Source organism: Diospyros lotus, chromosome 4, assembly GCF_014633365.1.
Source record: "Diospyros lotus cultivar Yz01 chromosome 4, ASM1463336v1, whole genome shotgun sequence".
Classification (NCBI taxonomy): domain Eukaryota; kingdom Viridiplantae; phylum Streptophyta; class Magnoliopsida; order Ericales; family Ebenaceae; genus Diospyros; species Diospyros lotus.
This window is the reverse complement of record NC_068341.1, coordinates 34,534,103-34,558,325: the sequence shown is the minus strand read 5'-3', so window position 1 is coordinate 34,558,325 and position 24,223 is coordinate 34,534,103. Positions and strand designations below refer to the sequence as shown.

General features: G+C 36.8%; 1 protein-coding gene across 3 annotated transcripts; it reads left to right on the top strand.

Moving 5' to 3' along the window:
- Positions 1-609: 609 nt before the first annotated feature.
- On the top strand, positions 610-20,316 carry LOC127799345 (ABC transporter F family member 5). 3 transcript variants are annotated; one of them, XM_052333293.1, is made up of 9 exons: positions 610-1,730; positions 2,620-2,961; positions 16,161-16,301; positions 16,400-16,579; positions 16,710-16,865; positions 17,914-18,015; positions 18,110-18,238; positions 19,606-19,710; positions 19,794-20,316. In XM_052333293.1, the coding sequence occupies exons 1-9, from the start codon at positions 852-854 to the stop codon at positions 19,887-19,889; spliced, it is 2,130 nt and encodes a 709-aa protein (XP_052189253.1). In that variant the 5' UTR covers positions 610-851; the 3' UTR covers positions 19,890-20,316. The 3 variants fall into 3 exon arrangements, 2 of the variants coding, with proteins under 2 accessions (XP_052189253.1, XP_052189254.1); XR_008022603.1 differs by lacking the exons at positions 19,606-19,710; positions 19,794-20,316 and having other exon boundaries at positions 16,710-16,972; XM_052333294.1 differs by lacking the exons at positions 18,110-18,238; positions 19,606-19,710; positions 19,794-20,316 and adding an exon at positions 17,713-17,823 and having other exon boundaries at positions 16,710-16,972.
- Positions 20,317-24,223: the final 3,907 nt, after the last annotated feature.

Below are 24,223 nucleotides of genomic sequence, written 5' to 3'. Positions count from 1 at the left end.
TCTGGTCAAATAAGAGATTAGATTGCTCTTGATGTTCAAACTAATTATATTATTAATAGTCAATTTAGATAGCGTTGGTTAAGATGAGTAAAATAAGATTATATCAAAAAAAATTAAAATACTTTTTAGACCAAAATTTGAAATGGTCAAGATAAACTTGTAAAGTATTTTAATATTTTTATTAAACTGTTTGTTATATTTTTTAAAATATGCTGAAGTATATATGTGTCGTTTTTCTTATATGTGAAGTCTAAAATAAATTTATTTAAAGGAAAAAAAGATAAGTATATCTGAGAAATATTAAATAAGAAGTAACTTATTTTTAAAAGATTATCTGATAAGTTTAATAAATATATTAAAAAAATAAATATTTAAAATATTTTTTATATTTTATTTTTTTAATTTATATCTTAATTAATACATTTTGGCAAGCTTTGAAAACTTTTTACTTAAATATTTAGTTTACGCACATAAAAGGGCGACCCTAATTTAATCAGATGATTCATATCCATCCACTTGGCAATTTATGAAAAATAAAATTTTCACCATAATAATTCTATGAATTAAGCTAAGCCTTTGGCTCTGTATAACTTGTTTTTTTATTTGAAAATGAAAATTGCGGCGGCGGGGGCGGGGGCTGCTGCTTCTTCTTCTTCTTCTTGTTTGTGGACTGGGAAGTGCCAGAGCTGAAGTGATAGGGGAAGAGAGTTTCTCTCGCACTCTGTTCTCAGAGTGTCCACAGCAGAGAAGCTTTCTCACCCTTCATTGCTCTCTTTACAGAGTCCTATAATTTTCTCGCTGGAGTTTTCTGGGCGTCTCCGTGTTTTCCCGCACTTTCTCGGCCGCCAGACATGGACTTAGCAACCAAACTCAAATTCATCGATCTCCGCTCAACGTTTCTCACTGGTTCCGCCCTTCTGGATGCCTGGAAACCCTGTCTCCTCCCACCTCTCCGCCCAATTTTAGCAGACAACAATCATTCGATCAAAGCTAGCCCTTTCGTATGCTCCAGAAAGCCTGTAAACTCTAGAATTCCAGCTAAATTTTCGGCCGATTCTGAGGAAGGGCCGGTCGGGGAGACCGGTGGTGGAGACGACGTTGAGTCGCTGCTTTCGGACAATTCGGTAGACGATGTTGATTATAAGGCCGTGAACAAGCAATCAAATAGCGGTGCATCGAGTGTATCTTCGGGCGTTAGGTTAGAGAATGTGAGTAAGAGCTATAAGGGCGTGACTGTATTGAAAGATGTGAGTTGGGAAGTGAAGAAAGGGGAAAAAGTGGGGTTGGTGGGAGTTAACGGCGCTGGGAAGACGACTCAAATGAGGATTATTGCCGGCCAAGAAGAACCGGATTCGGGGAATGTGATCAAGGCCAAACACAATATGAAAATTGCCTTTTTGAATCAAGAATTTGAGGTTTCGTTGAGTAGGACTGTTAAGGAGGAGTTGCTGAGCGCGTTTAAGGAGGAGATGGGGATTGCGGCCAAGTTGGAGAAGGTGCAGAAGGCGATTGAGGCTTCAGTGGATGATTTGGAGTTGATGGGAAGGCTTTTGGATGAGTTTGATTTGCTTCAGAGGCGGGCACAGGCAGTGGATTTGGATGAGGTGGATGTGAAGATCAGTAAGCTGATGCCAGAACTTGGTTTTGCCCCCGAGGATTCAGATAGATTGGTGGCCTCATTTAGTAGTGGGTGGCAAATGAGGATGTCACTTGGGAAGATTCTCCTTCAGGTATCATTGCCTTTGGATTGCTATTCAGTTTTGAAATTTAGTTCACTTTGTGTTTGCTTGATGGGATTGCAATTTCCTGCTGATGACGTTGCAACAATTAGGTTTTGATATTTCAGAAGCAAATAATGTCGACATTCCCTTGGATAAGTAATTAACCCATGAAAAACTTGACTTGAAAGAAAATTTGTAGGCTTCTTGTGGTGCGTGCCTAATACTGGATCAGTATGGAAAACCTCTTTAAATACTGTAAGAGACATGTTTGGTGCATGAAAGGTGAAGTGTAGCATGCAAGTATAGTAGTAGACTATAATTGTCGTTGAAAACACGAGAAAAGAATCTTACTTTGACTACTTAGTGTAGAAAAACTAGGATAATGAGATTAAATCCTATCAGGTTTGGTTCCTGTACTTTATCCATAAAACATAATCCATATTTTACTAGTGGAATTTATATGAGGTCAATTAGCATTTTTTGGAAGATTGATAAGTTAGGTTTTTTACTTTATTTATTTATATTTACTCTAGCCCTATTGCCAAGTCTTTGGTGCTTCAGCATCCCATTCGTAATGTTTAGATTTTTTTTTTCCCTGGTGTTTTCATGTGGTCTTTTTATTTTTATGTGTACTTTGCTTTAAGTTATGTGTGTGTTCTGAGTTAATCTAGAACAAATAAACTCTGATATTCTACTTTATACTGCAGAATTGTTAGTACTGTTCTGGATACAGATATAGACAAATATTTAAACTGAATATGTCTACAAACAGATTTATGCTTTATTCATGTATATTTACCCCCACAACTTTAAGATTTTAGTAGTTAACTAAATTTTGGACGTGCTTCAGAATAGAAGGTGTTTTTGGTTGATTGTTTACTGATTTGCTCATATGCAGGACCCAGATTTGTTACTATTGGATGAGCCTACTAATCATCTTGATCTTGACACTATTGAGTGGCTGGAAGGATATCTTAATAAACAAGATGTGCCCATGGTCATCATCTCCCACGACAGGGCTTTCCTTGACCAGCTCTGCACAAAAATTGTGGAAACCGACATGGGAGTAGCAAGGACATTTGTGGGCAATTATTCAGAGTATGTTGTTGCAAAGGCAGCCTGGATTGAAGCTCAGCATGCAGCATGGGAGAAACAACAAAAGGAAATTGAACAGACAAAGGACTTAATAAACAGATTAAGTGCAGGAGCAAATTCTGGCCGTGCATCTACTGCTGAAAAGGTATCTTGAAATCATCGTATTGACTGAGTAGTCAATATGCATTCTAATTTATTTTTCATCTTAAAACCATAGCAGGGACATCTCTTTTGTCATGAATGTTCAACTTCTAAGATGCCTAATAATGCTAAGCCAACATATATTAATTAGTTTTTGTCACTTGCAAAACTCATCCCTTTGATTCATCACTATAGAAACTTCCTATAAATGCTAAGTATCAACATGAAGACAGATGCACCGATGTGCATCAGGTCCTGCCAAGTGATATATCTGGTGTTGCATGTTTTAACTATACAAAATGTAGTAAATCCGGGTTATGTACCCGCGTCAGTCCTCCCATAACAGGCTCTGGACCCAGATCCAGATCTACAACCACTATGTGCAGTTGCGATGGGAAAACTGCCATTTAGCAGTTGAGGCCACTTCCTCCAAGTATGGAGGAAGTGGGCAGATGGCAGAGAAGCATGCGTGGGCATGCCAGTACATATGTGTGATATATACAAATGGAAATGGCTGCTGAAATGTTGAAAAAGGCTAGAAAAATTGAAGTGCTCGTGTGTTTTCGAACTTGTATAGAAGTAAACAAATTCTCTATGTAAGTGCAGCTTTTAGGCTGTGGCTTACAAACGATTTTCCTTTTTTTTTTTTTTTTTTGTGATTTTGTTTTCGAACTAGTAACTCAACCAAAGATCCAGTTTCAATTCCGCTGCAAAATCAGGTAAGTCCTATTTCAATTGTTAATGGTTTTCGTATGCCATTTAAACTCAATTCTCCCTACACAAACTAATGCATTTGAATCATAATATATAATACTGTTGTGTTCAGGTGGTGATTGGTGAGCTCCATTCTTTGTTTTTCTTTTCTTTTTTTCTATGGGTCTTTTGAGGAACATATAGTGGATACTCCTTCCTGAATCTTGATGCTCAATTCCGTACCTTGAAACCATAAATATTGTCAACAATTCTTGGGAGCCTGACGTCAGGAACCTGGACCTGACCTAGGGTTTCTTGAAGATAGAATTAAAAGAGAGAAAGATGAAGGAGAAACAAAGAGAAAATAGGGAGAGAATTGAAGAGGGAGAGAGAGAATTGAATTTTTTTATTACTCAACAGTCTCCAAAAATCATCTTGAGTAGCTTATATAGCCACTCATATAATAGTTCTGTCAGTTACAATTTGTCACTGAGAGTATTACAGCTGTCAACTGTATAACAGAAAAATTAATAGCTCCTCCTGAGAAATATTCTGCTGCATTCAAGATCTTAGACATCTGTCTACCTCCGGGATCTTGACATTCCCCCCCCCCCCCCCCCCCCCCCTCTTCTAAAATCTTTCTTGTCCTCAAGAAATCAAAGAATCTAAGTAGCTTGAGGAAACTGAGTGAACAGGTTTGGTAAATACTCCCAAGTAGTATGATTCGGATGTAAATGGGACCATTGAACCAACACCTGTGTAAGGGTAGAGCATCCTTATAAATCACCCGTTTGTCCAAGATAGCCAAGGGCTCAATCTCAACCTGGTGGTCATCAGGTATAGGTGGTAAGTTAGTGCTAGGAACATCTTGAGAGCCAATTGTGTTCTTGAGTAGGGAACATGAAAACTAGGTGTACAGTAGTGTTGTCTTTCAGTTGTAATCTGTAAGCCACAGGACCCACTTTCACTATTATTGGAAAAGGACCATAATTCTTAGAACTAAGTTTGGATATAGGATAGGGAGAAAAAGACTTCTGTTGGGGACTGTTGACTTGAAGGTAGACCAAATCTCCCACCAAAAATTCCCTTTCATTTCTTCTACGATCTGCATATTGTTTCATTCTGTTTTATGTATTAGCCAATGTCATGGGAATGATTGAAATAAGGGGTCTCAATTGTAATTAGCGATTGTTAGTTGATTGTAGTATAAGCGGGAATGTTGGTTGGTTAGTTAGGCAAGTTGATTTCAAACTTTTGTAAATGAGGCAAGTGGCCTTTGGCGCCTAAGGGTGAGCGGGAGTAGTACATATATAGCTCTAATGCCACCCTCCCAAAGCATTTAGAGAACTATCAATACATTCATTCTCTCTCTCTCTCTCTCTCTCTCTCTCTCTCTCCTGCCAATTCTCTCTCTCTCTCTCATTTCTCTCTTTCTCTCCCCCTCCAATTCTTTCTTTTTCTTCCTAAATATCTCTAAATTCCTCTTGGGTTAAGAGGAATTATTGCCTGTCAGAATCAGAATTTGACATTCTAGTATCAAAGCAAATCTCGAGCCGTAATCTCACCAAAATTCACTGTGGCCGACGACACGTGTATGAAGCAAATGGAAGCTGAACTGCAGCAAGTCACCGCTGCAGTGTCCGACATGCAGATACGGATGGGTGGTCTGGAATCGTCCATGGAGGCAGTGGTGGAAAGAAGGATTGAAGGCGCCATGGAATGATAGAGGGATGAAAACCGGCAGCAACATAACTAATTGCGTGATTAGATGCAGATGTTTATCCACATGGTCATGAGTCAGAACCAGGTGGGACTCTCGTCGGATTTCCCTCCTCAAGAGAGATCGGATCCCATCTTACTTGGTCATAATCCGACTTCTTGTGCCGAAGGCGCCTCTGAATTTGGGAGTGATTCGACAATGGTAGAGGAGAATCACGCGGAGAGGCAGCAAGGCAATCAAGTTGCTCCCCATCCACATGGATTTCCAACTCCTGGATTTCCAACTCCTAAATTGGAAATACCAATGTTCAATGGGATGAACTCGAGGTGGTGGGTGCGTAGGTGTGAAAGGATGTTCAGTTGTTATGGGGTGCCGGAGCAGCAATATGTAACTCTTACAGCTGCTTACTTGAATGATGCAAGGGATGCATGGTTTTAGGGGTGGATCGGGACTAAAGAAGGTTGCCAGTGGGCAAAATTTGTGGAGGACCTTTGCGAGAGATTCGGGGACCGGAATATGCTGGACGTGGTTGAGGAGTTCAACAAGCCTCGACAGGAAGGAACGGTGCAAGCATACCAATTGAAATTTGAGGAGCTTAAGTCCCTCATGCTCATTCTATACCCCCACCTGATCGAGGGATATTTCATATCTAGTTTTGTGAGTGGTTTAGGCAAAGAATTGAGGCCCACTGTCAAAATGCTGCAGCCTAGAATGGTTAAGCAAGCCGCGGAGTGTGCAAGGCTGCAGGAGTTGACAGTAGAGTTGTTGATGAGGAAATAGAGAGGGCAAATGAGGGCCCTGAATGTGGGACTAGCTCTGATGGGAAGCAGAGGGGTAGGGAGAGAAGGAAGTAAGATGATCCAAGGGAACGCAGGCGGGGGAACAATCCTTTGCCTTAACCCTCGTGCCCCTAAATAGCAGAAGGTTTGCGGAACAGAGGAGGAGAGCAAGACTCTCTGCTTCCGTTGTGGGGATTGGTACACCCTCGAACACCAATGTACAAGGCAACTCCTACTCATAGAAGGAGATGAAGAGATGGAGGAACAAGAGGAAGGAATGTTTCCCCAAGGTAGTGAAGAGGGGGACGAAAGCGTAGAGATATCCCTCCATGCCCTCCGAGGACTTGCTAACAACAAAATCATACGAGTGGAAAGGAAATCCAAGGACCACCAGCTAATGGTCTTAATAGATAGTGGAAGCACTCATAACTTCCTTGATGAAAGAATGACCAAGAGGTTAAAGTGTGAATTGATGGGGACTCACCCCATGTCAATAACGGTAGCAAACGACAACAAGGTGATGTGCAGATCTGTGTGTGAAGGGTTCTGTTGGGAGATGCATGGGGAGCCATTTGGAGCTGACCTGAGATTGCTAAAGTTAAGGGGTTGTGATATAGTCCTAGGAGTGGATTGGATGAAGGGTGTGAGCCCTATCAGCTTTTGACTTCAATACAACAGAAGTTATATTTGAAAAGGATGGCAAGAGAATGACCCTTACATAGAGTCCTGAAACGGGAGTTCGTAAGATGATCACCGAGAGAAAGTTACAGAAAGTCCTAAAATCCAAATAGACTCAGGTGGCCCAGTTGTTTTCAATTGAGGCAGTGGAACATGGAGAAGGGGATACAGAGCAGATAGAAGCGGAGAATACTACCCAACCATAACAATGGCAGGTACACGAAGTAGACTCCCTTAGGGGGTGTTTATTAAAATAAGCAAGATAAGAGACATCAAGATAAGTTTGGAATGCTTTTTAGACCAAGATATGGAATGATTAAGATAAATCTAGAAAGTATTTCAAGATTTCTATCAGACTGTTTATTAAATTTTTAGGAATTCACTGATAGTTGTACTTTTTTCTTTCTATGTGTTTGTTAATGCATATGATAAGTACCAAGATAAGAGTTTTTTTTATTAAAATATTCCTATTATCAAATTCATTCAAAATTGTTTGTTAACATCAACAACAAATTTATGATTAAAATAGTATTTTATGATTAATATGAATTGTCAAAAAAATAAAAATAATGTTTTATTTTCTAAATCCATGTTCAAAAATAGATTTAAAAAGAGTTGAAAAGTAGAAATAATTATTGTTGGAATTACAATAATTCCACCTAGATAATTAAAAATGGCCAAAACATATTTTCATAATAGATAATAAAATATAAAATTGAATAAAATAATTTAAAAATTGGTGAAAGGAATTGTATGAGTTAATAAAATATATATATAGAGAGAGAAATTTAAATTTTAAAAATCGGTGAAAGGAATAATGTCATTTAAATTTTAAAAATTGTCAAAAACATATGACAATTTAAAAATGTATTAAATAATATTAATTATAAGACTTAAATGAATAAGTTCTTTTAATAAATTTAAATTTTTAACATGTATTAAATGGCATTAACTATCCTATAAGTGGCATATAGGTAATCGAGGCTTATTTGTAAAATGTTAGATAAATTTATCTGACCTCCCTCCTTAGATAAATTTATCTAAGGAGGGAGGTCAGATAAATTTATCTTGAAAAAGAGAGATAAGAGGTCACATGAAGACTTTTTCGAAGATGGTCAGATAAGTTTAACAAACACGTTGAAAAGGCCAAGCATTCGGAATGCTTCTCATATCTGACCTTTTCTCCCTTTTATCTTGGTTAACAAACACCCCCTTAATAAACTATTGCTTGAATTTAAGGATCTTTTTGATGAACCCCAATCACTGCCACCTTATAGACATTTTGATCATTCTATTGTTCTAAAACCAAACACCGAACCTATCAATATCTGAACCTATAGATATCCCCTTAAATAGAAAGCAGAGATCGAGAACTTGATCAAAGATATGTTGGCAAGGTCAATTGTTCAGCCAAGTCAAAGTCCCTATTCCTCACCCATACTATTAGTCAAGAAAAAAGATGGGAGTTGATGCTTTTGCATAGATTACCGCCATCTCAATTCCCAAACTGTAAAACATAAATTCACTATTCCTATAATCGAAGACCTCCTGAGCTAAAACATGCCAAGGTATTCACCAAATTGGACCTAAGATCAAGGTATCATCAGATTTGGATGAACCTTGATGATATTTCCAAAACAACCTTCTCTACTCATCAAAGACATTACGAATTTTTGGTAATGTCCTTCGGCTTAACCAATGCCCCTACTACATTCCAGGCCTTAATGAATCACATATTTGAACCTTACCTCCGTAAATTTGTGTTAGTATTTTTTTATGACATTCTCATCTACAACCCTTCATTCTCACAACACCTAAACCATCTAAAAACTGCCCTTGAGGTCCTGAGATTCAATCAACTGTTTATTAAGAAGTCAAAGTGTTCTTTTGCCCAACCAAGGATGGAATATTTGTGATATGTCATATCTAGTGCAGGAGTTAGCATTGATTCCAAAAAAATAGCCACAATGTTATCATGGCCGAGGCTTACGTCAATAAAGGCCCTGAGAGGGTTCTTGGGCCTCACAAGCTACTACAGGAGGTTTATAAGGGATTATGGAGTAATCAACAGGCCCCTCACCAATTTGGTGAAAAAGGAAGGGTTCCAATGGGATGAGAAAATAGAAGAGGCGTTTGGGAGGCTCAAGAAGGCGATGAGTGAAGCCCCTACCCCGGGGCTCCCTGACTTCTCCAACCCTTTCACTCTAGAGACTAATGCTAGCAGCACGGGGATAGGAGCAATGCTATCCCAAGAGGGGAGACCCCTGACTTTTATTAGCCAAGCTTTGAGCCCTAGGCATCAAGGGCTCAATGTCTATGACAAGGAGCTGATGGTGGTATTAATTACAGTTGATAAATGGCATCACTACTTGGAGGGTGGACAATTCATCATCAAAATAGACCATGAGAGCCTCAAATTTGTCTTACAACAGAGGCTATACACGCATCTCTAGAAAAAAGGGATGGCGAGATTAATGGGGTTGGACTACATTATCCAATGCCGAAAGGGAAAGGAGAACAAGGTAGCGAATGCACTGTCCAGATGTACCGAATAAGCAGTAGTGACCTCCATCACAATAGTTATACCTAACTAGTATCAGGAGGTCAGTGATAGCTATGCACGGGATGCATGGGCTAAGGGAATAATGGAGCAGCATACCTTAAACTCTATCTCAAGACCTGGGTTCACCCTAAAGAATGGAGTATTGAGATATCAAGGAAGGCTGATAGTAGGAGATCATGCGGAGTTAAAAGGCAAGATTTTGGAGACACTACATGGCTCTCCACTTGGAGGCCATTCCAGGGTGCAGGGCACTTATCAGAGGGTAAGGCAGATGTTCTTCTAGCCTAAGTTGAAGAAGTACGTTATGGAGTTTGTGTTGAAATGTGATACATGCAGGAGGTGCAAGCATGAAACAGTAGCCAAACCTGGGCTACTCCAACTGCTTCCCATTCCCACCCAAGCATGGACCAATATTTCCATGGACTTTGTGGAAGGATTACCAAAGTCCGAAGGCCGGGATTGCATATTAATGGTAGTTGACAGATTCACTAAATTTTCCCATTTCATTGGCCTAACTCACCCTTTCACAGCTTAGGAGATGGCTTGCCTCTTCCTCGACAAAGTAGTGCAACTACATGGTGTCCCCCAATCCATAGTCTCGGATAGGGATAAAATCTTTACTAGCCTTTTCTAAAAAGAGCTATTTAAGAGTTTGGGAGCTAAGTTACACATGACCTCAGCATTTCATCTGGTATTAGATGGCCAGACTAAACGGGTGAACCAATGCCTAGAGATGTACTTGAGATGCCTATGTTTCCTACAACCTAAGGGGGGTGGCATCACTAGCTATCCTTGGCCCAGTGGTGATACACCTAGTGGTGATACAATTCTTGCCATCACAGTGCCATCAAGATGACCTCATTTGAGGCCTTATATGGGTATAAACCCATTCTACTGCTGACAATAGCAGGGGAAGTAACAATGGAGATAGTGGAATCCTATTTGCAGCAAAGACAACAAGTGTTGCGTGTGTTGCATAAGGAAATGACCAATGCTTAGAACCGCACAAAGCAGTTTGTTGATCAAAAGAGGACTGACCGAGACTTTGAAGTAGGAGATCTGGTCTATCTAAAGTTCAGAAAGGCCCACGTGTAGACCTTGGCTCCAAGTCAACACTCCAAATTGAGTCCAAATTGCAAGGATAGGCAAGGTAGCATACAAATTGCAGCTACCTTCGGAGTCCCAAGTATATCCCGTGTTCCATGTCTCTCTGTTGGAAAAGTCTACAGGGGCTCATGCAGCCAACACAACCCTACCAACCCTCCTAATCGATCCTACAAAGGCTTCGAAGCTTGTGGCTATTGTGAATTGGTGGATCATACACCGACATGGGGCCCCTTTGATGCAAGTCTTGGTCTGGTGGTCCAATCTCCATCCGGAGAATAACACTTGAGAGTACCTTCTCAACTTACTTGATCGGTTTCCAAAGGTGGCTAGCCTACTGTGAACTTCTTGAGGACAAGAAGTTGCTGAAGGGGAGGTAGTTGTCACGGGAATGATTGAAATAAGGGGGCTTTAATTGTAATTAGCGATTGTTAGTTGATTGCAGAATAAGCGGGAATGTTGGTTAATTAGTTAGCCAAGTTGATTTCAAACTTTTGCAAATGAGGCAAGTGGCCTTTGGCGCCTAAGTGTGAGCGGGAGCAGTATATATAACTATAATGCCACCCTCCCAAAGCATCTAGAGAATTATCGATACATTCATTCTCTCTCTCTTGCCAATTCTCTCTCTCTCTCTCTTTCTCTCCCCCTCCGGTTCTTTCTTGTTCTTCCTAAATATCTCTAAATTCCTCTCGGGTTAAGAGGAATTATTGCCTATCAGAATTAGAATCTGACAGCCAATTCCCTTTTAAGAAACCCTAGCATTTCTTGCCTCTGCTGCAAATATTGATCCACCAATGCAATTGGAGTAGAGTCCACAATGGCAGGTGAAGTGGGGATTTAAAACCAAAAAATGCCTCAAAAGGAGACATCTTTATTAAGCTATGGTAACTGGATTGTACCACCATTGGGCAAGAGAACCATTAATGCCAGCTCTTCGATTTAGAAAACAAACACATCTCAAATAGGCTTCCACACATTGATTTACTCTCTCAGTTTGTCCATCCATTTCAGGATGATAAGTCGTAGACATGTGTAATCCAGCCCCCAAATTTTTGAAGAGTTCCTGCCAAAAAACACTTTGTAGAAATCTGTCTCTATCAGAAACAATAGACCGTGGCACCCCATGCAGCCTGACCACTGAATCCATGAACACTCTTGCCACTTTTTGGGCAATAAATGGGTGAAAAAGGCTCAAGAAATGAGCAAATTTGGAGTCTGTCCACTATCACTGAAATCACATCCTTCCCTTTTGATTAGGCAACCTTCAATGAAATCCATGGAAATACTGACCCAAGCCTGTCCTGGAATGTCCAATGGCTGCAGCAGTCCAGGATAAGCCACCTGTTCATGCTTGCAATGCTGACATACTTCATAGGCCATCACATACTCTGGAACAATCCTCTTAAGACTGGGCCAATAAAACTACTGCCTAACCTTATGATAGGTGGCCCTTATGCCTGAGTGACCCCCCAAAGGGGAGCTATGTAAAGACTGCAATATCCGCCTTTTAAGGCTCTCATTGTCACCTATAACCATTCTTCCCTTAAACCAGATTATACCATTAGATAGGGTATACCCAGGTTTACTATTAGGGCTGACTAACAATTGGGCCAAAATATCTTGAGCCCACCCTGCAGCTTCATAACTAGCAGTAATCTCTCTCACCCAATCTGGAATTACTGAAGTGATAGCATTACAGACCCCATTTTCCACCTGCCTAAACAAGGCCTAAGAGCTTTAACATTCCCTTCCTTTGCAGCTGTGTATGGAGTTTTTGTGGTATGAGAAAATTCAGACTCTCACGGTCAGTTTTGAAGACAAACTTACTGCCCTCTAAATAGTGCCACCATTTCTCCATAGCCAATAGGACAACAATCAACTCCTTATCATAAACACTTAGGCCTAAATGTTTAGGTGTAAGAGCCTAGCTAATGAAGTTTATTGTTCTTGCATCAGGACTGCCCCTACTCCTTTGTCACTGTCATCTGTCTCCATCACAAAAGGTTTTGTAAAATCAGGCAAAGCCAACACTAGAGCCTGTATCATAACCTTTTTCAAACGTATAATGACTGCCTCTGCTTGATGATTCCATTGGAACCCATCCTTCTTAAGCAATTCAGCTAAATGTTTACTGATAACCCCATAATTTTTAATGAACCTCCTATAATATCCAATTAATCCCAGAAATCCCCTTAAAGCTCCAACTGTAGTTTGTCTAGGCCATTCAACCATTGCAACAATTTTATTGGGGTCCATACTTACTTTTGCACCTGATATAACATGCCCCAAATACTCCACTTGTCCTTTAGCAAAGGTACACTTGGACTGCTTTACATACAATTGGTTGAACCTAAGGACTTCAAATGCTGTCCTAAGGTGAACAAGGTGCTGATCAAAAGTTTAGCTATATATGAGGATATCATCAAAAAATACAAGGATGAAATCCCATAGGTAAGGACTAAAATATGATTCATGAGGGATTGAAAAGTGGTAGGGGCATTGATTAAACCAAAAGGGAAGACTTTGAATTCATATAAGCCTTGATGGGTCTGAAAGGCTATTTTTGTTATATCTGCAGGTTTCATTCTTATGTGATGATAACCTGCCCTTAGGTCTAGTTTAGAAAAGACAGTAGCTCCTTTTAATTCATCAAGGAGGTATTCAATGATAGGTATAGGGAATTTATCCTTGATGGTAATGGCATTAAGCTGACGGTAGTTAATACAAAATTGCCTTGTCCCATCCTTTTTAACAAGGAGAACAGGGGATGCAAATGGATTATGACTAGGCTGTATAATAGAATTAGCCAACATTTTTTTGACTAATTTCTCAATTTCAGGCTTTTGAATAGGAGGGTAATGATAGGAATGAACATTAACTGGTTCAGTGTTTGGTTTTAAGTTGATAGTTTGGTCAAAAAGGTCTTTGTGGTGGTAGGGTTGTAGGCTCAGCAAACAAGTCCTCGAATTCAACCAATAGTAACAATAAAGACTCTAGTTGTTGTACCTCAAAGTTGGATTGAAATGCAGCATTGCAGGCTGCCACGAGATAGTCTACTTCTGAAATCAACTGCTCCAGATTTTCTGTCTCTGTAAAGTTTTCCACTTCCATAGCTTGTACAGAAAACAACTGAGCCACTTGACTTACTTTATTTCTGAGAAATTTCTGTAGTTTCTTCCCTGAAATCAACTTACAAGTTGCCTTCTCCATGTTGCCCACAAGAGTCAAACTTTTTCCCTTCTATTTCAAATGTCACCTCTAGCTAATTGCAATCAAAGATAATGGGACTGACTGTCCTCATCCAATCCACTAACACAATATCACAGATCCCTAGCTTGAGAACCCACAAATCAGCAATAGATTCATGCCCTTGAATCTTCCAACAGAACTCCACACATCTTGACTTACTGTACATCTTATTCCCATTAGCTACTGTCAATGATAAGGGAAAAGTAGTTTTCACCTTACAGTGCAGTTCTTTGGCAGTCTTTTCATCCAAAAAACTGTGAGTTCTGCCACTATCAATCAAGACCATCAGTTTTCTATTTCCCACCAATCCTTCTACCTTAATGATTTTGTTAGTTGGGCAACCTTTCAATGCATTCAATGATATTTCTCCATCTTCAGCTTCAGGAACATTCTCAGCTGCCATTTCTGTTTCTTCCTTCCATCTGCAAAAATTGTCATTTTCACTGATGGCCTGGACTATACTTTTCTGCACACTTAAAACACAATCCTAGCAGCCTGCTTTGATCCATAGTGAATGGCTTAACCAGATTGGAATTTGGTAAAGCCTTAGGATTCATGTTTCCACTAGACATTCCTGAATTTGCAGCCCTAGGATTTCCTCCAGGTTGTTGGCCAATTAAAGGATAGCTTTTAGGCTGAATTTTATGCTTCCTAAAAATTGCTTCCAATGCCAATTCCTGCAATCTGGCTTTTTCATCAGCCTGCTTAAAAGTTGCAGGTTGCATCATTTTCACTGTAGGTCTCAGTTCTTCATTTAAACCACCAATAAAACGTGACACAAAGTAAGTCTCATTTAACGATGGATGAGAAATAAGCAACAATGATTTCAACTCTTCAAATTTGAGTTGATAATCCATCACCAAGCCTTCCTGCTTCAGCTTATTAAATTCCTCTATCACATCAACCATTGATCTCTCACCAAATCTATCACAAAAATCCTCCACAAATTCATTCCAACTCTATTCAGATCTCATCCTACTCCATCCTTGATACCAGGCATCAGCCATATCATTGAGATAGGCTGCTGCTAGGTTAACTTTCTGGCACTCCATCACATTATAATACTGAAAAATCTTTCACACCTCCTAATCCACTAATGCGGTTTAACACTTTCAAAAATAGGAATTTCCAGCCTTGCATAAGTGTGTGTTGGTGAGTTTGAATAAATCCTCTTACTTGGACTACTGGATCTAATTCTGGTCATTCCTCATCTTCCTATAAAGTAGAATTATGAAGAAGGATACCTGCTCCTGTAAGGATTGGTTCTGAAGTGGATCTTGGAGGAAAATCCACTGGTAGGCTGGCCTGAGGCATTTTGAAAACATGCTCAGGAATCCTTTCAACCTTTCTCCAAAATTGGAGAATTCTTCCTTAACTCCACTTTCTAATATCTGCACAATTTCTCTTCTTGCAGCATTCTTCTCTTGGCAGCGACTCACCTCCTCCTGAGTCTGCCGTAAACCTAGTTCCATGGTGTCCAGTCTCGCCTCCAACTGCTTCATGCAAGTTCCTTTGGCCATCTCCATTGCTTGCCTTCGAAATTCAACTCTGAATCAGCTTCCAAGAATTACCTGGATCAGCAACCGAGGATTGGCTGCTTTGATACCAATTTGTCAGGAACCTGGACTTGACCTTGGTTTCTTGAAGATATAATTGAAAGAGAGATAGAAAGAGAGAAAGATGAGGGAGCAACAGAGAGAAAGTAGGGAGAGAATTGAAGAGAGAGAGAGAGAGAGAGAATTGGATCCTGTTATTACTCAACAGTCTCCAAAAATCATCTCAAGTAGCTTATATAACCACTCTTACAGATAGTTCTGTCAGTTACAATTTGGAACTGAGAGTATTACAGCTATCAACTCTATAACAGAAAATTAACAGCTCCTCCTGAGAAATATTCTGCTGCATTCTAGATCTTAGACATCTGTCTACATCCGGGATCTTGACACCTGAGAATAATTTATGTACACATGTGGCACTTGGATTTGCTAGGGGAAAAGGACCAGGATATTAAAGGAAAGTGAAAATAACCCAATTCTTTTGTGTTTTCCCACCTTGAACAGATAGTCAGATCATAGATTGAGCTCATGGCCAAGCATGTCCCTTTTTCCTGAGTTCAGGATTTGTTGCTGAATTGCAGTATTTAGTTGCTGGCCTTATTATCTTAATGTAGTGTTCCAGTTCTGTTACTTTCTGTATTCATATGGGAAGCTGCTTCACAGGTATAATTGGGCTCCTTAGACTATTATTAACTCTTTTGATGTTTTTAACAATTAAGGGATCACATACTGATGCTTTGATAACGTGATTTTTATGCCCTGCTCTGTGCATTTTGTTCTCTGGAAGCTGTTCTTTGACTCTAAAGCTGTGCATTTTGTCTAGCATTATTAATTAAATTTTTATTTACTTTATGAAAGCAGAAACTTGAAAAGCTTCAGGAAGAGGAACAGGTTGATAAGCCATTTATGCGAAAGCAAATGAAGATTAGATTCCCTGAGCGTGGTAGAAGTGGAAGATCTGTTGTAACAATTAAGAATCTGGAATTTAGCTATGAAGATGAGGTAACTGATAATTTTATCTCTGTAACTTAATGAAGAAAACTTTAATTGTGGTGGAATTTTTGTTTCTGATAACTATCTGCACAAAATTCTCTTATCAGATTTTATTTAAGAAGGCTAATGTTACGATTGAAAGGGGTGAGAAGATTGCAATTATTGGCCCAAATGGTTGTGGGAAGAGTACTTTGCTTAAACTTATTATGGGTATAGAGAAGCCAACTGGTGGTGAAGTGCTTCTCGGGGAACATAATGTTCTCCCAAATTATTTTGAGCAGAATCAGGTAAATTATTGTCCCTTAGCTGTTATGATTTCTTTGGTCTTATTAGTAATCTGAAATTAGTTCTTGCTGCCAGTTCCATTTTTATGCATGCTGGTATTTCTCATTTAGGGTAAAATTACTCTATTATCAGGCTGAGGCACTTGATCTTGATAAAACAGTGCTTGAGACTGTAGCAGAAGTTGCAGATGATTGGAGAATTGATGATGTAAAGGGTCTCCTGGGCCGTTGCAATTTCAAAGCTGAAATGCTTGATAGGAAGGTTTCACTCTTGAGTGGTGGTGAGAAGGCAAGTACTTATTTATGTTTCTATGTCCTCTTTCATGAAGTGTTCTGTTCGTATGTAACAAATCTTTTGTTGGACACAACTGTTGGCTTTCTCCTATCTTTAATGAGGTATGTTTCCCTTCCAAGTTCTCTCAAAATCTCATTATGCTGATGGTTATTAATGCTTTTTTTTTTGTTAAGAATTATTTAATTGCCTTTGTTGCAAAGAATGACTATAGTTTTAGTTATTGGTTGATGGGTATAGGATTAGAATTAGCATTGAACATAAGAGGTTCATGGCTCAGCCATATGACAATATCAGCAAAGCCCAAAAAAAAAAAAAAAAAAGATCCATTGACTGTTTAGGTAAAAATTTACTAACCTTGTTGCTGGTGGAACATATTTGGGGAGTTAACTGAAGTGTTTTGGTTGTCTTTGGTTGGGGCATAGACCTGAAGTACCATGGATAAATGATGAAGTGATTTTTGTCAACTCCATGGGCTTCATCTAATACAGTCAAGTCAACCCACTCATAAAGTACTGTCTCCAGTAAGAATGATAGCCTGTTATCTGTTATAAAAAGAAGAAGAATGACTATCCTTTATTGGCTTAGTTCTTTATACCTGTCTTCTGTTGATTAATTATCTTGGGCATTGGCGTGCCTTTTGTTCTATATGATACTCGTTCTTGTAAAATTAACATTGTCTAATTTTTGTTTGGGGGGGGGGGGGGGGGGGGGGAATATCAAAGACAAGAAAGAAAATTAATTTACCTGTTGACGGACAATACATTAATCTGACAGATAGTCATATACATTTGAAGACAGGTTCAAATTTATAAGGTGCAACTCACTCTAAGCTATATTGTAGTTATATGGATGTTCCTGCTTGGGACAAGGTGTCTGATGTGGTTTATTTGACAAGAGATTTGATCAACTGGCAAGTTACTTTTGATGAATTATGCATGTTCTGCTAGCTTTGGTAGGGTTTGCAGATGGTGTTTTATATTTCTGTCTTTCTGTTTTTATTGAGAGTGGACTGCTGTTAACCTGACTTACCTTTTGGATTTAGGCACGTCTTGCCTTCTGCAAGTTCATGGTAAAACCATCCACTTTGCTTGTTTTAGATGAACCAACCAATCACTTGGATATACCTTCCAAAGAGATGCTTGAGGTTGGTTTATGTTCCATTTTCTTCTGTAACTAAGATATGTTTATAACATATATGAAGACCCTTGACGTTCATTTGAACTCTTTGTTCTTATTAGGAAGCAATAAGAGAGTACAAGGGCACTGTCATTACTGTTTCACATGATCGGTACTTCATAAGACAAATAGTTAACCGAGTATTGGAAGTTAAGAATGGTAATCTACAAGACTATGCAGGCAATTACAATGTAAGTATTGTCATAATTTATTGATAGGACCTTCTACTTGCAATTTTGATCTTCTTTTCAAACTCGCTTCGGTTTTGTTATAAATATAACCTTTTCTTTCTTTCTTTTCTTTCCTTTCCTTTAGTTTTTTTTTTTTTTTTTGGGGGGGGGGAGAGGGCGTGGTGGGTGTTTTTCTCCTTGTAGGGTGTGTCAACTTCACTTTTTATTATCCTTAAATGAAAATATATCATCATAGTATCACAGCATCTTAGTACAGACTGATCATATAAATAATGCCCAGGTAATAAGTTGGAAAATAATTTGAATAGTTTGGTGAATGTTGCAGCCAAACATGACTTACTTTGGATTATGCAAGATCAGGGTAAAGGACATCTAGCAGATTGCTAATGCCATTTAAATGGCAGATTTTTTGTTTTTTTATTTTGCTAACTAATGGCAGATAATTTGAACTGCTGAATTTCCAGTGTCTTTTGGTAATTCATGTCGATCCCTGTTGTCAGTTTCATTGTCAACTGTATGGCAATCCTCTTAAAATCTCTGTTATCTAGTAACCATAGTGATGAGATAGTTTTTTATGAACACACATATTTCACCTTCTGGTCACAAAAGAGCGATCTTACCATTACTACAAAGGCTCTGCCTCAAGTGAAATACCAAAAGACAACACTACAAACAAATACATCCTTCCCATGACCCTTGCAAAGCAGGAATCATCGTTACACTTAGGGTACAACACTTAGGGTTAACAATGATTTCCCAGTTTTTGTGTGTGTGTGTTTTGTCTGGCGGGGGGGATAAGAAGGAATCTTATCAGAAGATGGGGATATATGGCACACTCTATTTGTATTGTACGTAGATGCAGTTGCACCTGCATCTGTGCTTGATCTCCACTGGCTTCAAAAATGATTTTCTGGAAATTGCTAAAACAATTTTGAGGGCTACCCCTGGTAGTAATAGTAATCTTGCTCTTTTATGACTAGAAAGATAACTCGAAAACAACTGCCTCTTTGCAATGCAAAGGTAAGGCTGCTCATGAAATGAGAGTCACCCAACCCTCGCTAAGCAAGGAGCATTGTCCACTGGGGATTCCCATTTTGCTAAAACCTAATTTTACATAACACCCAAAAAATTAGATTCATCCTCTGTTTCTACTTGAAAGTATGTTAATTTTACATGTTTGCTTACACAAAAACTTTACGGTGCTTCACAACATGAAGGAGGCGCTGCCTTCTATCAATATAACAATATGGATTTATGTATCTTTTATGAGCTCACCCACAAAAGTTTTGACCCAGAATTTGTACTTGGATGCTAAGATATATACCTTTCAAGTATTAAAGCGTGTTTCTGACGATCCAAAATTACAGTATTATCTAGAGAAGAACATTGAAGCAAGGCAGAGAGAGCTTGAACGGGAAGCAGATATTGAGGAAAAGTCTCCCAAAGCAAAAGCCAAATCAAAAATGTCAAAGGTATGTTGCCTCGTACTCATTTGATGGTAATCTTTTGCTAACCCAACAAATGCTCATAAGTTTCGTATTTTATTTTCACACAGGCTGAGAGGGAAGCTCGTAAAAAACAGAAAATGCAGGCATTCCAGAATGCCAAAGCAAAATCAAAAGCTCAGAAGAATGCTAAAAGATGGAAATGACCCAAGTTTCCAGCTCCTTTTACATCAAAGTATCGATATCTTATAGACTTCCACCTTGTTGAAACCCAAAACCTTAAAAGCCCGGGTGGTCAGATGGCTCGACTGTGGTGTATATATATAATACATGGATAGAGATAGTTTAGCTGATTGCGATTAAAAGGAAGCTTCACATGGAAATGTTCACTGCCCCAGGTATCATTTCATCTGAAGATACCTACCTACAGGCATCATTGACATTGATCACAAACAATACTATACTGTCATCGAACGAATTTTACGGGTGTCTGTTTGTTACAGTTATTTGAAATTTGATTACATTACAAAAACGAATGGTGGAATCATTTGGAGTCAGTGTTGAAGAAGGAAAAATTTTAGTTCAAATTACATTGTTTGCCTGAATAACATTACCACATGTTCATTTGTTCAACACCAGGGCTTGTTTGGTTGTGCGCTGAGAAGGTAAAAGGGTGTTTTTTAGAATGCAAGTGTTTTTGTGAGTTCTTTGCGGCATTTGGTTAAAATTACAAAGGTACTTTTATTGACAATAAAAGTTATTTTTTGCTATAAAGTAGAAGGAAAAATTTGTAGCTTTGAGTTCTAAAACAAAAGCAAAATTAAAAATAAAATTATTTTTGATTAAAATTGTCCCAATCAACAGTTAAAATTGCAACATCATATTCATGGGCAAATTGCAAAAGAATTAATTTTATTTTTTATTTCTTTTATTTGGAAAAAGTTCAGAGACTACCATGAGGTTAGTTTAAATAATATCAATCATTCTTGTATTTTGAGAAGTGGCATTCATTTTACTTGAATTTTATAAATGTGTAGTATTTATCTGGTTGATAATTTGTTAAAATTTATAAAATACACCACCTTCTATTGTAATTATAGAAAAAAAAAAACCAATAAAAAATCAGAGGAGAAACTATGTGTCAAGTGAACTTTTTGGGTTCAAACTTTTAACCCAATTAGTTTGAAAGAAATTAAACATAGTGAGTCTGAAGAGAAAAAAGAGACTTAAGATTATAGTATTATATTTGTCGTGGTGACACCATCTCCACCATCAATCTATGATACATAGAAACGTCTCAATAATGTTATTTTGACATTTCCTATCCACAAATTTTTTATATCTCTAACTTGTCGTTTTACTAACTCTTATCTCTTTATTATTCTCTATCTTTCTAACCATCCCCTTATCATTGTTCCCCCTTACTACCTAGTTGCTCAGTGACGTCGTTGATTTATAAACACAAACTAGGTTGAGCCACCATCAATTCACAAACATGAATCAATGTTTTTTGTTCTTAGTGCCACAATTTTCTGTTCAACATGAATCTTTGCTACCCTTTGCCATTATTCATTACAAACACAAACTCCAATTACTTGGTGTCACTGTTTATTCAGCTTAAAGGAGTATGATTTCTTTTGTTTTTCTTATTTTGTTTGTTTTTTTGTCTTATTTCTCGTGATTCTCATATTGCTTCATTTTGACTTAAAAGGGTTTTGTTTTTTGTCTATAACCTAATGATTTTGCTTTCATTATGATAATTTGATTGTGTTGTTATAATATTTCAAAGTGATAAAAACATTTTCTTGCTAGGGTTGTTGATTCGTGTCACCCTAATTTTGAGTTTGCCCTATTTGATCAAATAAACAAATTCAAAATTATTATAAACTAAATTATTATTGATTTTTTTAATTTAGAAGTGAAATTTGTCAAGTAGCAATTAAACAGATGCGCCCACTTTCATTTCAACCCAATAAATAGTTAGCATTTAGCATAACTGACTTTGTTATCCATCCCAACTCACCAACCTAAGTTGCATGAAAATGAAAATAGAAAATAAACACAATATGAAACGAAAAACGAGAAAATGACATTTTTTTTAAAAGTAGAAAATAAAAACGTGGGAAAACACGTAAATAAAAAAATATAGTGTTTTTTTTGTAAATATAATTTTTAATATAGAAAATTATAAAAATAGTTATTCAATCTAAAAATAAACATAAATTTCATAATACATTCAAACAAAAATAAACACAAGTTCTATCATCCATGAACTATTACTTACTAATTAAAAACAAATGGTAAATTCAAGAAAGGAAAATAATCAAACATAATATAATTTATAGAAGTCCCTATGGTCTCATTGACATCTTCATCAAAAAGGATGGTCCCTAATGCTGGTTTATTCAAGAAGAGATTAGCAAATTCAAGAACACCTACATCTTTCATACTACTAAATTCATCTTCAATTAATTTTACATCTTTTTTTTTTTTGTCGTAATATTGGAAGGTGCTTATTGATAAAAGATGAAGATTGTTATAAGCAAATACTAAGTCCTTTGTACATTTTAGAGTTAATTTATTCATTCTAAATGAATGAATAGTGGAATAATTACTCCAATTCATTTCACAACAATATGAGGATAGGGATGAGATCGAGATTTGAGAAGAATGAAGGAAGATGATAGTGGTGATACATTTGTTTTAGGTTTTTACAAAATGAAGAAGGAAGAAAAGATTCAATTTAGGCTTAAAAATTTTGAGTTCATCTCTAACATTTTTAATATTACAAAATAATATTTTTCTAATATTACAAAATTTTGAGTTAGAGATGACACGTTTTTTAATATTTTTCTAATATTATAAAATAACCCCGAGATATTTTCAAAATTGTAGAAATGGCCCATGAATATTTTTTTGGTGTTTCTCGACATTTCAATGTAGAAAACATTTTGAAAACGTTGAAACAACACTCTCAAAGCATTTTTGTCCATCATAGCTACCATTTAATATGTTTTTAACAACTCTATCTTCTTTGTCCTCTTAATTGTACAAATTTAAGTTGTTGGACTTTAGTTTGGGAATGAATTCAAGTGTGAACTTGGTTGATGTGTTTATTAAATGATATTGGATTTGGTTGATGTCCAAGATACCATAGAGAAAGATAATGATGAAGTGGATGAACTTTTATAAATTGTATTATATTTTATTATTATTTTTTAAAAAATTTATTGTTAGTTTTTAATAGGTAAGTCATAGTTAATGTATAATAGAATTTGTGTTTACATTTGTTTTAAGGCATTGTGAAATTTATGTTTATTTTTAAATTGAATAACTAATTTTTTTTAATAAATTTTTATATTAAAAATTATATTTAAAGGAAAGCCCATATATTTTTTTTATTTACATGTTTCTCCTATCTTTCTATTTCTTATTTTTAAAAAAAAATATTATTTATCTATTTTCATTTCATATTATATCCGTTTCCTTACAATCTAGCCACTAACACCGTCACTTCCATCTGTCTCCACTAGTTAATACAACAAAAAATTCTCATGGTACTAACAAAATTATTATTATTTTTTTGTAAATATGCAAAACCAAAATTAAAAGTTATATGCTACTGAAAAAATGACGTTGCCTATTGTTTGAAGTAAGATCATTATTTGCATTTTGAGTAAGAGTAGGATTAGGTTTAGAGCCGGCCCAATAGAGTTGGGGGCCTTAGGCGAAAAAGTTTGTTGAGGCCTTTCAGTATTAATTTTTTTTATAAAAAAATAAATAATACATTTTTTTACATAAATATTTCATCATTTTATTAAATAAAAAAAAGTTAAAATTCAATTAACTACAAAATATAATAATCTCTTAACAATAATAAATTTTCAACTAAAATATAATGTCTCAGAAAAAAAAACCAAACAACTTACAATAATAATAAAAAAATAAATAAAACTAATTTTTTTTAAAAATCTAAAAAGATCAGTGCGAGCAAAAAATTATACATTCATAATTCTCTTATAGAGAGAAATAAAACACAATATTAAACTGATAGTATTAAAGGATAAAATTCACTAACAATAACTTTTCATTCTACAAATATGTGTTGGACTATATTCATCTTTATATAAAATTAATTTTTCTTGCTTTTTGAGATGCAAAATTGTTGATTAAATTTCCATAATCAAGTTTATCTAATAAATTATGAGTTTTATGGGAAACACCACAACAACGGTTAAAAAATGGAAAATGGTGAAGGAAGTTAAAAAAAATTAAAATATTTTATATTTAATTTTTAAATAAAATATTAATTATTAAAAAGTAAAAAAATATAAATATTACAAATTTCTAAAATCTAGGCCTTCTAATTTTGGGGCCTAATGCCATGGTATAAATGGCTTCAAGGTAGGGCCAGTCCTGATTAGGTTACTATATAAATGAGCTCCATTGCTTTGATTTGAGCAAAATATGTAAATCAAACAATCAAAGGTTTTTTCTACTTCTTTAAATCTCTGAGAATTATAAGAAATTAGTCCCTCAT

Excerpts from the sequence above, each read along its gene's own strand:
- LOC127799345 (XM_052333293.1), top strand. The coding sequence starts at position 852 with ATGGACTTAGCAACCAAACTCAAATTCATCGATCTCCGCTCAACGTTT. Across the intron at positions 16,866-17,913 it reads TCTTGAGTGGTGGTGAGAAG|GCACGTCTTGCCTTCTGCAA; the intron begins GCAAGTACTTAT and ends TTTTGGATTTAG. Across the intron at positions 18,239-19,605 it reads ACTATGCAGGCAATTACAAT|TATTATCTAGAGAAGAACAT; the intron begins GTAAGTATTGTC and ends CCAAAATTACAG.